The sequence below is a fragment of the Stenella coeruleoalba genome (assembly GCF_951394435.1).
Source record: "Stenella coeruleoalba genome assembly, chromosome: 15".
Taxonomy (NCBI): Eukaryota; Metazoa; Chordata; class Mammalia; order Artiodactyla; family Delphinidae; genus Stenella; species Stenella coeruleoalba.
Window position 1 is genome coordinate 81,570,949 of NC_137161.1, and position 12,734 is coordinate 81,583,682.

Genomic DNA, 12,734 nt, shown 5'->3' on the forward strand with positions numbered 1-12,734 from the left:
ACCCGGCGCCCGCCCAAGCCTCGCCCAGCCTTTCCCTTCTGACACCCGCGCCGCTCCCCCGTCACTCAGCCCAGATTCGCCCGCTGATTGGTCGTGGCAGGGGCCCGTGGCGAGCGGGAGGGGCGGAGGGCATCTTCTCCGATTGGCCCGCACTCAGCGGCGCTGGTCACGTGGGGAGCGACGTTTCGCGCCAATTTCGGTTGGTCGCCCGCAGTCCGCCGCGCGGACGTTTTTAGCTGTCCGGGGAGTGAGAGCTCAGAGCCCGCGAACTGCTGCCGCACAGCCCTCAGCAGCAATGGCACTTAAGGACTACGCGCTCGAGAAAGGTGAGGGTCTGCAAATGTGGGAGGGGCGTCCTGCGCGGGAAGTTTCCTGGTCAACACCTGTTTGGGTGAGCGGGGGTCCCGGGGGGCCGGGTTCGGCGCGCGAGGCCCGAGGCAGGGTCGGGAGGTGGCGGGTTGGAGGCACGCGGTGCCTGGGATGCGCACGGGGCGCCGAGGTCGGGGGAAAGCTGGTAACCGCGTACGGGAAAAGAAGTAGGGGTCGTGGTGGGTGGGCGGACACCCTGGCTGTAAGTTCCAGAAGGAAGGGTCGCGCCAAGGGGAGACCAGGATCTCAGGGAACCCTGTCAAAAGGTTCAGGGTCGGCCACCCGTAGTCCCACTTCCCTCCGCGCTCTTAGGTGCTCCGAGCGCCAGAGACGCGCCGAAGCTCGGGGGGCGGGCAGGCCGGCCGCTGCGCTCCGGGATTGGCCGCGTTAGGCCCACCTCCAAGCGGAAGTGGAGGCGGGCGGAAGTTGCGCGACGCCGCTGGAAGGAGTGTCGTGTGTAAACAGTGTCCTTCCGCGCGGTGGCCTCGGAGAGAGCTGCTGAGGGTGGGGGCCTGCCTGGAATTGGGGTGCTTACCAGAGGCAGAGGGAGGAAGTGGTGGGGTGGGACGATGTGGCCCTTGACGAGCCGGCCAATCGCCGGACGGGCTCCCGCCTTGGGCGGAGGAATCCCGGGCTGTGAGGCGGCGGCATCTGGGCCCATGTGCTTCTTTGTTTACTAAGAGCGGAAGCCGTGGCGGGAGAGGGGGTGGGGCGGAGGACGGGCCTGGTGGCGGAGATCCCAGTGAGGGCAGCGGTTTAGGGGACCGAAAGAAAAGGAGAATAAAACGCGTAGAAGAAACGCTGAGAACCTTGAGACCTGAGTGTGTTGCCGGCTGTGGGAGGCCCTTAGGAAACGGTACTGAGATTTCTAACTAAGGCAGAGAGTGGAATTCCCCTGCGGGGAGGGTATCGGTTAATGCTCTAAACTGCCCGGGGCCGCTTTTTCTTCCCTAGGCCAAAACAGACTTGTGAAAAAGAGTTCTGCCCTGTTTGGGGAGAATTAGGTAGGCTTATTTGAATGTTGTTTCGATTGATGAGTTCATCGATCTGATTTTAAATGGAGGTGAGTTTCTTAGATTTCTCTCAGACGGGTTTTGCAGTAAGGTATCTGAAGAAAGGTTGACTTTTACGGTTTTACGCTTTTCTTATAGAAAAGGTGAAGAAGTTTCTACAAGAGTTTTACCAGGATGATGAATTTGGCAAGAAGCAGTTCAAGTATGGCAACCAGTTGGTAAGTCTAAGGTTGGGTAGAGGGAATGGGGCAGTGACTTAAGCTATAAGAGCTATTAGCAAATGCATTTTTGTGTAAGTTACAAGCTTAACACTATACCTGATACCAGTGTATCACTAGATTCACAATAATTAAGGTATTTTCAGGGGTTGGGGGGCTGAGAAGTGAGTCTTGTTCTGTCTCACACTGCTGTTTCTCCCATGTGGGGCCTGGGACCTGTGTGCTGAGCTTGTGGTGACAGATTTTTGCTTGTCAACACTGGTAAGGTAAATTTGGCCCCGTGGCTATCTCCTCTCCACCCCAGGTTCGATTGGCTCATCGGGAGCAAGTGGCAGTGTACATAGACCTAGATGATGTAGCTGAGGATGACCCTGAGCTGGTGGATTCAATTTGTGAGAACACCAAGCGCTATGCTAAGCTCTTCGCTGATGCTATACAAGAGCTGCTGCCTCAGTACAAGGAGAGGGAGGTGAGAAAAATGCAGGGCATGGAACTTAGGTATTTTTCGAGAAGGTTCTTGGGGGGGCAGAAAGCTGGCTTTCTAAGCTGGCAGAAAGGGGGCAGTGATTTCTGCTGGCCCCCTTTACGTGCTGTCCTTTCACCATCCTGGTTTTTGCCTTTTCCTTTAGGTGGTAAATAAAGATGTTCTGGACGTTTACATTGAGCACCGGTTAATGATGGAGCAGCGGACCCGGGACCCTGGGGCAGCCCGGAGCCCCCAGAACCAGTATCCTCCTGAACTTATGCGCAGATTGTGAGTGGTCTCGGTTGGGAAGGGTGTGGGGTTTGATCCCCAGAGCCTTGCTAACGACAGTTTTTTCCCTTAGTGAGCTGTATTTTCAAGGTCCCAGTAGTAACAAGCCTCGCGTGATCCGGGAAGTACGGGCTGACTCTGTGGGGAAATTGGTAACAGTGCGTGGAATTGTCACTCGTGTCTCTGAAGTCAAACCCAGGATGGTGGTGGCCACTTACACGTGTGACCAGTGTGGGGCAGAGACCTATCAGCCGGTATGTATGGAGCAACGAACAGTGCATTTTGTAAGAACTAGTTTTGTCTGCTGACGTTCACTTGTTATATTCTCTGATTATTGTAAAGCATGCTGGTGTGTTTACTTTTCATTTTCTTTTTAGCGTGGAGCGGTCTTTATGTACATTCTATGTTTTTTGTGTTTGTTGACATCTACTAGGGATAACGTAAGACATTCGAAAGTTCCCTGGCTTTTGTGACAAAGAGGAATGTGATTCAAGTAACTGACTCTAAAGGACTCCTTTTCTTATGATTTCCTTTGGTGTTTCCTTTTTTGTATCTTAGATCCAGTCTCCCACTTTCATGCCTCTGATCATGTGCCCGAGCCAGGAGTGCCAGACCAACCGCTCAGGAGGGCGGCTGTACCTACAGACACGTGGCTCCAAGTTCATCAAATTCCAGGATATGAAGATGCAAGAACATGTGAGTTTGGGGTGTGTGGTCCAGGACCCAGGGAAGGTGGAGCTTGGGAGTCCACTGGAGTAGGAGGAAGAAATTAGAACAAGCGAGAGAGGAGCTGAGGCAGAGAAGTCATCAAGAGCAGCAGGGAAGTTTAACTGGAACTTTCTGATTAAGTTGGGAAGAGGTAAAGGAGAGCTCAGCTTCCCTCCTGTGGGCTTCTGTGAGGCCGAGCAGGCCAGGAAGCGGAAGAGCAGTGTGCCTGGGGAGGGGAGGTTAGTCTTCGGAGGCCTCACGTACCCTTCTCCCCCAGAGCGACCAAGTGCCCGTGGGAAATATCCCTCGCAGCATCACGGTGCTGGTAGAAGGAGAGAACACAAGGATTGCCCAGCCCGGGGACCATGTCAGCGTCACCGGTATCTTCTTGCCAGTCCTGCGCGCTGGGTTCCGACAGATGGTCCAGGTGAGAAAGGGAGTTTAAAATGAGAAGGTGGTTTTTCCTTTTTCTTCTTATCCCCTTATTCTTATCCAGCCCCACAGAGAAAAGTGTCAATAGCAGGACACCAAAGCAGAACGAAAGGTTTTGTTAGGAACTCCTGAGGGAATCACGTGGATGGGCAAGTTAAAGAACTTCATCCATACCCTGGCATCTTCCTGCCCAAGGGTTTACTCTCGGAAACTTACCTGGAAGCCCATCGGATTGTGAAGATGAGTAAGAGTGAGGATGATGAGTCTGGGGCAGGAGAACTGAGCAGGGAGGAACTGAGGCAAATTGCAGGTGAGGGGTCGGGGGAAAGACTGGGAATGTGAGTTTCATCCGAGCACTTTTTATCCCCCAGAAAACGCTTTTACTTTTCCCTTTCCCACAGAGGAGGATTTCTATGAAAAGTTGGCAGCCTCCATCGCCCCAGAGATCTATGGGCACGAGGATGTGAAGAAGGCACTGCTGCTCCTGCTGGTGGGAGGGGTGGACCAGTCTCCTCGAGGCATGAAGATCAGGGGTGAGTGCAGCGTTCAGGAAGAAAGGATGGGTGACCAGGGCCCGTGTCCCATAGGCCACAATAAAAGAGCAGGCGTCTTGGCTTCCAGGGCACGGGGTGGGATTAAAAGAAATGGTGCTGGGCATGATGGGGGCAGATCTCGAAAGCACTTTTCTCTGTGTTTGGACGACTTGCATTGAAGGAATAGTCATTCAGGGGCTTCCTTCCCTTCCTCCAGGCAACATCAACATCTGCCTGATGGGGGATCCTGGTGTGGCCAAGTCTCAGCTCCTGTCTTACATTGACCGCCTGGCCCCCCGCAGTGAGTAGTCAGATCCTGGGAAAGGCAAACTGAGGGCAGGAGTAGGACCACCACGCGTCCGTGTTTGTTCTCTTCTGGGAGCGTTGGGGAATGGAGATTCAGTGCCACCACCCACAGACCTGCAGCTGCCTTGGGAAGGCCTGGCTGGGTCAGAGCAGTTCAGTACAGGCCTTGCCTCACTAGCCCTGTTTCTTCTGTCCTTTGCCCCGTTGTTGCTCCCTTGTTCTCTGCTTTTCCTAAACATGTCTATTTTCTTTCTCCCTGGCCCTTTTGTTCAGGCCAGTACACAACAGGCCGCGGCTCCTCCGGAGTGGGGCTCACAGCAGCTGTGCTGAGAGACTCCATGAGTGGAGAGCTGACCTTGGAGGGTGGCGCCCTTGTGCTGGCTGACCAGGGTGTGTGCTGCATTGATGAATTTGACAAGATGGCGGAGGCTGACCGCACGGCCATCCACGAGGTCATGGAGCAGCAAACCATCTCCATTGCCAAGGCGGGCATCCTCACAACGCTCAATGCCCGCTGCTCTATCCTGGCTGCCGCCAACCCTGCCTATGGGCGCTACAACCCTCGCCGCAGCCTGGAGCAGAACATACAGCTTCCTGCTGCGCTGCTCTCCCGGTTTGACCTTCTCTGGCTGATCCAGGACCGGCCTGACCGAGACAACGACCTGAGGTGAATGCAGCTCAGCACTCAAGGAGACACCCCTTAGTAACAGTCCCTGGAGTTGGAGAAGAAATTGGAAAACGCATTGTCTGCCCATGGAAACTCCACAACATTTCCCTCATACAGCAGGGGCTGCTCGGGAGTTGTTAGAGTGGGTCAGGGTTGAAAGTTTGTCCCTGCCAGGCTGTGAGGTGGAGAGGTGAGGGGCCAAGATGTAGAGTTTGGGTGTGACGTGTAGCACCAAAGAGACAGGGTTCCTACTTGTCTCCCCTCTTCCCAGGTTGGCCCAGCACATCACCTATGTGCACCAGCACAGCCGGCAGCCCCCCGCCCAGTTTGAACCTTTGGACATGAAACTTATGAGGTAGGAGAGCTGGGCGAGGACTGGTGTACTTGCCCAAGTGCCATGGGTGGCAGTGTCTTGGCCTGTGTGTGCGTCTCTTGAAAAGCTTTCACTCCTCCTCCACCACATGTCCTGAGTCTAAGAACAGTGAGTCTAGGTCCCCCCAGCCTGGCCACGGGAGACCATGACACAGAACCTGCCTTTCATGCTACCTCCACCACCTGCCCATCTCAGGGTTGAGACAGGTTCAGATTTTTGGCAAAGCTGCATCCTGCTGTACAGATACTTGATAGCACTATTCTCTCCATGGAGTCTGTCCAGGGACTCCCAGGGATTCCTCAAGTTTTTCTTCTTTTTACCTATTCACTTGAAGTTAACAAAACCGCCTCTTAAGACAGGTGGATTTGTCATATTCATGTAAAGGCCATTTTCCTAAAAATTGGGGAATAATTTGAAATGCAGCATTTGGAGAAATCCATCAGTGATACTTAAGCAAGCAAATACTCATCTGCTGATTTTTTTTCTACTTAAAAATACCCCCCCCCAAAGTAAAACTCTTAATGCAGAAAAAACATACTCTTTGCACCCCTCTCTCCTGCTTTCCCACAGACGTTACATAGCTATGTGCCAGGAGAAGCAGCCCACGGTGCCAGAGTCTCTGGCCGACTACATCACAGCAGCGTATGTGGAGATGAGGCGCGAGGCCTGGGCCAGTAAGGATGCCACCTACACTTCCGCCCGGACTCTACTGGCTATCCTGCGACTGTCCACTGCTCTGGTGAGTGCCAGTCTGTCCTGCTGGAGGATGGTCCATTTGGGCTGTACTGGGCAGCCTGCCTTAACGTGGCCCTTAACGTGGCCCCTCTCGCGGCCTCCCTCCGCGCAGGCCCTGCCGGGGCTAAAGTGCTGACAGTGCAGATAGTGGTCCTCTCCGTGCTACCGCACTGTGGGTACTTGCTGCTCCAGCAGGGCACGGCCAGCGTCCGTGGAGGGAAAGGCCTTCTCCCTGCTTCTCCGACCTCACCGAGGGGGTGGATGAGTTAACTTCACTCCCTGTGTCCCAGATCCTGTGCTAGGAACGTTCATTTCTGTCCTCACATCTTGGACCTTAGTCCTGGGGGCTCCAAAGTGCTGTTCGTGCAGGTAGTGTGATTACCTGACCTACTGCTGAGCTAGCACTTCCCGAGCCCCAGGGACACTACCTCTCTGCCAGTTGCTTTCTTGGCTGAGCTCCCCAAGCTCCATCTGTCGTGGTGGGGAGCCCAGTGGAGTTCAGAAGGGTCTGGTCTCCCTCACAGGACAGCTGAACACCGGGACTGGCCAGTGTTGAGAGGCGGAGACTTGGGCAATTGCTGGACGCTGCCCTGGGCATTGCACTTGTCTCGGTCTGACAGTGCCGGCCCCACACTGCGGATGCTTGGCGGGAGGGGAGGGGCCTCTACTCCTTTGTGAGTAGGAACACGTGGGTTGCCCAACCTTAAAGCTGGAGCTGTGGGGGGGGGGGTCCCTGACTTTGTTCCACCCCCCTCCTCCCGTTCCCATCTCTCCCTACCTTCCCCTTAGGCACGTCTGCGAATGGTGGACACAGTGGAGAAGGAGGATGTGAATGAAGCCATACGGCTAATGGAGATGTCCAAGGACTCCCTTCTGGGTGACAAGGGGCAAGCAGCGAGGTGAGCGGCTTAGTGAAGGATGTCAGGAGTTACCTTGACCTTCTTGAGCAGAAAATTTATCCTGTGGCTTCTGCATCCCTGTGTCTGTGATGTTGGCCTCAGAATTCTAACCCTGACCACTGCTGTTCTGTTGGTACTGGGTGTTCTTGTTGTCCCTGACCTTGCACACCCATGCTTGTTTCCTCCAGGACCCAGAGACCAGCGGATGTGATATTTGCCACTGTCCGTGAGTTGGCCTCGGAGGGCCGCAGTGTCCGGTATTCCGAGGCAGAGCAGCGCTGCGTGTCTCGCGGCTTCACACCTGCTCAGTTCCAGGCGGCCCTAGACGAGTACGAGGAGCTGAACGTCTGGCAGGTCAATGCCGCCCGGACACGGGTCACTTTTGTGTGATTCGAGTCGCTTGAGACACTGGTATCTACTCTGCATATGGTCCTAATCCCCTTACTTTAAAGACCTAGAGATGCCCTTGAGGGGAAAGGAGGATCCCTTCTTTTTCCCAAGCTGCACTTGTTTTACTTATTCATTTTGCTAATAAAGTGTGTGTAGATTTGCTGCCTTCTGTTAAAACAGGGTATTTTGAGTTTTCTAGATTCCTGTCTTTTCCCTTTATGCTTGTCTTATTCCAGCCACTCATAGTCTACTCAGGGGAGTTCTTGCTCTGCCTGCCAGGCACTGATAAGAGACTGCACGGGGTCTCCACTCCCTCCCCCGCTCCAGTTCATAGTCTCAAAGTATGGACACGAGTACCTCTGCCTCCTGGGGTTCAGGCACATACCTCCCTGTGGTAAACACTCAGTGCTGCAGTAACTGAGAAACACTTCTTGGCCATCCACTGAGCCTGTAGGATCAAGGCTTTAAGATCCATAAGAGCGTGGCATCTAACAGAGAGGACAGAGCCACTAGAAGGGGTGCGGAGGGGCTGCTCCCCTTTTATTAGCAACAGGTTTCTCTAAATGGAGTGTAGCACCCTCCTCTCGACAGCTGTCCGACCCCTGTGCTGCATCCTTCCAAGTATCCTCTCATCAGAAGAAGAGCCCCCGCATCCGCCTGCCAATGCCTTGTCGGTCATAGAGGACATTGAACTTGTTCACAAACTGGTTCATGGTGTTGCACGTCTTGGTGATGGTGCCAAGGTAGGCCATGAGCCCCACGTCATTGCATTGCTGCGAGGGAACAGAAAGAGCCAGTTCCCCAGGGGCTCTGGGTCCCCCGCTGCATGCCCAGGGAACAGCCAGGTCCCAGGTCCTGCGTGCAGAAATGACGGTGCGAGCCCCACCTCCCTGTCCTGGGCTTTACACTCACATCGTAGAAGTCTGTCTTGAACTTGTCTGTGCTGAGCACTGGGAGGCAGTGACACAGAGCATAGGCCTCACGCAGGATCTCATGGTTAAAGGGGACCTCGCCTAAAGGCACAACAGAGGCTGCGTTAACGTGGATGCTGTCGCTTCCCCAGGAGGGAGAGGAAAAGGGGTTCAAGTGCCGGGGAGACACCTGTCCTACCTGCTTCGGAGGCCTTGACGTACTCCAAGATGAGCTTGACGCGGCTGTGCAGCATCTTGATGGCACTGTGCTGTGCGATCAGGTGTTCAGCCACTGCAGGGGGACAGGGACAGGCCAAGGTGGAGAAGGAGTGGGGCCACACCTTCCACCCCCACTTAGGAAGCCCCTCCAGCCTCCCCTACCAGTGGAGTTCTCTCCACTGCCTGTTGCTGTCATTCGTGCCACGTGGTCCACACCAATGCGTTCAGCTTCCTCTGTGGCCAGAGTGTAGGTCAGCTCAGCAAACAGCATTGTGGCCTACAGGGCACACACAGTCAAAAGGAGGAAATGCCAGGAGCAGAATCTGAGGGTTGAAGGGCAGGGCATTACCTACCTCTCCATTGATTATATCTATGACAGACTCAAAAACGCTGACGGGAAGCTGTAAAGAAGAGATGGGAGAATAGCTCTTACTGACATCAAACACACCTGAACCTATATGTTAAGTGCCAAAAACTTGGGCTTGGCCCTTTCACATTACATTTTCTCATCTAATCTTCCAAAGGACCTAGTGAAGTAGGAATTACCCCATTTTACACACGGGGAAAATGCACTTTAGAGGTTAAGTGACTAACCCAAAGTCTCACAGCTGGTAAACTGCAAAAGAGATTCAATTCAATAAAAATGTCATACAGTTAAAGATAGCAGGATGAGAATGAAAGATGGCCATAGAGATGGACAAGCAGGACAAAGTGGGCACGGGGTCAGTTTTACTCACATCTGTGTGCTTGGTCATAGGGTTCAACTTAAGAAACAGAGGACTCTCAATTATCTCGCACACCTGGAAGAGGGGGAGAATACACACAAGTGTCAGGGCCCATCTTCCCTTCATCCTCTAGTCTCTGCCCCAGTATGCACAAGTGTGAGTGTGTATACCTGCTTATGGACGTGGATGTCGGAGGGGTCAGGCGGCCCCCCTGTGGTATACCAACCGAGGAACTCCAGCTCCTTGAATACCTGTTTAACTGGAGAGGAAGGGGCCAGAATATTTCTTGAAACCATCCTTCCTTAATTTGAAATTCCTGGTGTATTTTTACCAGCTTCTCCCCTTCCCATGTTGGTTCTATTTAGAATAATTAATCTCCTCAGTCTTCTCACTTTCTTTGCAGGGAATAACTGAATGTGTCCTTTTTCTAAGGTCTCTTCAGCTACTCTAGCTTCACTTTTCCTCCGTTCTCGTCCTATCCTGTTTACTTTTTTTCCCGACCCTCTCCATCTTCCCCACTCTGCTTTTTTTCCCCACTCCCACTCCTCTCCCCCACGTCTATTCCCCTCTCACACTGCTCCTCCTTGGTGTAATAATATTCCTTGTCAATGATAATCTTCTCTTCCACGGTGTGGGACAGCAGCTCAAAGGAGTTCATCACCTCGATATTTCGGCCCTCCTGCTTCCCGATCAGAGCCCCAATCACTGGATGAGAGAAGGACACATAAGAGGTGAGGGTAAGGAAACCCTAAACTTCCCTAATCATTATAGCTTGAGGGTCTGAGGTCAGTGTGAACCAAATATTAGGGAAACGGTGATCTGCGGAGGAGGAACTGGCTTCAGTAAAGGAAGGGGAAAGACCACCATTTGGGGGAGGTGACCAAGGAGAGGAGGCTGGAGAATTACGCCGAACACTCACCCTGCATAGGCCGCCCCTCCTGCGAGCGCATGCGAATCCAATGATCTGAGATGTTGAGAATGACGAGGGGATGAAGAGCGACTGAAACGCTGCCAGTCACTCCGGAGGCCATCACGCTGGGCACGACTAAGGGAGGAGGAAGAGGGGGTGAGAGTCCTCCCGGGAGACGGGAGTGAGAGACGGCAGAGTCGGGCCATACATCCCTCCCGCAAGTTAACCCAGGGAGCTCGCTTTTGACCCGCCCTCCCGACTTCTCCCGGGAGTCCAGGACGGCCTTGACGCGCCCCCAAGGAAGTCTCCAGAAGCCGCTCCCGCGCGGCCCATTACCTGCTGCATCCACCTCCATCCCGCTGCTCCCTCCGGTCCCGTTCGCCGTAGGGGCCGCCGCCGCCGCCGCCGCCGCCATTTCCCCCGCGCCCGCCAGCGTCGGCCCCGCCCCCTCCCTCCCTCTCTCCTCCCCCTCCCTCCCCTCCTCCCCTCCCTCCCGGCTTCCGTAGGCAGAGGCGCATGCGCAGTGTCGCCGTGGCGCGCGCACGCCCCGAAACCTGGGGTGCACCGGCTGTATTTACCTAGTCTCGGTGGGGTGGCACAGGCGGCCCTGGGGTGGGGAGAGCCGGCAGGTTTTCGTAGCCCCTCTAGCCTTCAGCTGACCTTGAACAAATTACCTAACCCCACCCTGCTCGTCCTCGTCAGTAAAAGTGGGATCAGACTACCTAGTTCCTAAGGCTGTTGCAGAATGAATGAAACGTCCCGTTGCTGCCTTCAGAATAAAACCCAAACCTCTAACCATGGCCTGCCATGCCCTGCAAGATCCGGCCACTGCCTGCCGGTGGCCCTGGCCTCTGCTTTTCTGCTTCTCGGTCCCCGTGCTTCAGCCACACTGGTCCTCACGTCTGTTCCTTTCACACCCCTCACTCACCCCCACCTAAGGGCCTTCTGTCGCCTTCATCACTGTAACCCCTGTGACCAAAACTGTACCTGAAACATGGGCACCTAAATGATTTTTGAGTGAATGCTTTGGCGGTGGAGCCTGGTCTTGAGAGGCTCCATCCACACGTCCTATCTTTCCTCCTTCTGTATTACCTAGGGCACTAGGAACACCCCCTAGTGTTTTCTAACCTCTTCCAACCTCCCTCTACCCTCCATCTCCATCATTCTTTCCAAACTCACCTCTGGCAAACCGGGCCTACTCCAGCCCTCTCCCCAACCCTGCACCCAAGCAAGTTGTGTACACTGCGTTTACTCCATCTTGTTGCCCCTACAATTTCGCTGGCTCTTTTAGTGTGTGTCTACACTGAACCCAAAGTGTTAGCACTTAGAGAGCAGGTAGAGACCTGTATCTTGACTCTATGGAGGCTACTCATGCCCAGAACCAGCAGGTCCCAGGAGATGTTTTCTGGTGATAATGGTGCCTTCTGTGAATTAAGCAATCTTTCCTAAATGGAGCCTGAGTGAAGGGAAGTTAAAGGGCAAGCAGCCCTCAAAGGAAGGGGCCTGAGAAATCCTGCAGGGAGAGACGTCTTCTGGCCAAAGGGAAGTTAAGAGTTTCTCTCGTTTTAATCCCCAACGAGTGAAAAACCTCCCCGTCAACTGAGAGGGTTATGGGAAAACCTCACTTCTCTATATATGCCTCACTTCTCTTAGGAAAAGTGAGGTCAGAAACATGTATCTCTTAAATAATAGGCAGCTTCTGAGGACTGTAATGCTTCTCAGCTAGATTGAAGACTCAAAAAAAAAAATTATTCTGGTGTTGAAATTGCTAGTTTGCATTGCTGTTTCAATCATTAGAGAATTCCTTTGTCTTTTTGTTGTTTCAAATGCTTTTGAAACATTGTTCAGATAACTATACAACACATAAAACAGTTGTTATTGTGAAATTTAAAGATGACTTGGAAATTGAATCAGTTGTTTATACATGCTTTGGAAGTAAGCTCAACTGAGCATTTCCTTAAAGTGCATTGTATTTTAAAAAACTACCATCAGGGACTTCCCTGGTGGCGCAGTGGTTAAGAATCCACCTGCGAATGCAGGGGACACGGATTTGATCCCTGATCCAGGAAGATCCCACATGCCGCGGAGCAACTAAGCCCCTGCACCACAACTACTGAGCTGGTGCGCCTCGAGAGCCCGTGCTCTGCAACAAGCGAAGCCACCGCCATGAGAAGCCCGCGCACCACGACGAAGAGTAGCCCCAACTAGAGAAAGCCCGCGCGCAGCAACGAAGACCCAACACAGCCAAAACTATAAATTAAAAAAAAAACACAAAAAACTACCATCAAAACCTCAGGTTGAAATGATGGTGTTAAAGCAGCTATCCCACTGTTCTTTTTTTCCCTTCCAACAAAACTAAACATACTGTATCACTTTGTTGTTTTGTTAACTTTTCCTTCCACAGACAGAGTGGAGGTGACTGGGCTGGTGGGGAATAGAGCAGAGGGTCTGCTCAGAGAGCCTGCAAAGAAGGCACATATGTGAAAGCTGCTAAGAGAGTACACCTTTATTTTTTAATTTTTTTTTTTTTTTTTTTTTTGCCACACTAAGCAGCTTGTGGGATCTTAGTTCC

General features: G+C 53.2%; 2 protein-coding genes across 4 annotated transcripts; one reads left to right on the plus strand and one right to left on the minus strand.

Moving 5' to 3' along the window:
- The first annotated feature begins 170 nt into the window (after window positions 1-170).
- MCM7 (minichromosome maintenance complex component 7) lies at window positions 171-7,586 on the plus strand. 2 transcript variants are annotated; one of them, XM_079944691.1, is made up of 15 exons: window positions 171-326; window positions 1,521-1,600; window positions 1,905-2,069; window positions 2,230-2,354; window positions 2,428-2,608; window positions 2,913-3,050; window positions 3,340-3,489; window positions 3,690-3,804; window positions 3,896-4,027; window positions 4,245-4,328; window positions 4,607-5,000; window positions 5,272-5,355; window positions 5,944-6,112; window positions 6,898-7,007; window positions 7,196-7,586. In XM_079944691.1, the coding sequence occupies exons 1-15, from the start codon at window positions 296-298 to the stop codon at window positions 7,395-7,397; spliced, it is 2,160 nt and encodes a 719-aa protein (XP_079800817.1). In that variant the 5' UTR covers window positions 171-295; the 3' UTR covers window positions 7,398-7,586. The 2 variants fall into 2 exon arrangements, with proteins under 2 accessions (XP_079800817.1, XP_079800818.1); XM_079944692.1 differs by lacking the exon at window positions 171-326 and adding an exon at window positions 1,384-1,432 and having other exon boundaries at window positions 7,196-7,584.
- Window positions 7,587-7,897: 311 nt separating this feature from the next.
- COPS6 (COP9 signalosome subunit 6) lies at window positions 7,898-10,607 on the minus strand. Of its 2 annotated transcripts, none has more exons than XM_079944700.1 (10): window positions 10,499-10,591; window positions 10,172-10,297; window positions 9,826-9,957; window positions 9,423-9,511; window positions 9,265-9,327; window positions 8,881-8,928; window positions 8,690-8,804; window positions 8,508-8,600; window positions 8,310-8,428; window positions 7,898-8,170 (listed from the first exon to the last, which is right to left on the minus strand). In XM_079944700.1, the coding sequence occupies exons 1-10, from the start codon at window positions 10,575-10,577 to the stop codon at window positions 8,030-8,032; spliced, it is 1,005 nt and encodes a 334-aa protein (XP_079800826.1). In that variant the 5' UTR covers window positions 10,578-10,591; the 3' UTR covers window positions 7,898-8,029. The 2 variants fall into 2 exon arrangements, with proteins under 2 accessions (XP_079800826.1, XP_079800827.1); XM_079944701.1 differs by having other exon boundaries at window positions 7,904-8,170; window positions 8,310-8,410; window positions 10,499-10,607.
- Between the last annotated feature and the right edge of the window lie 2,127 nt (window positions 10,608-12,734).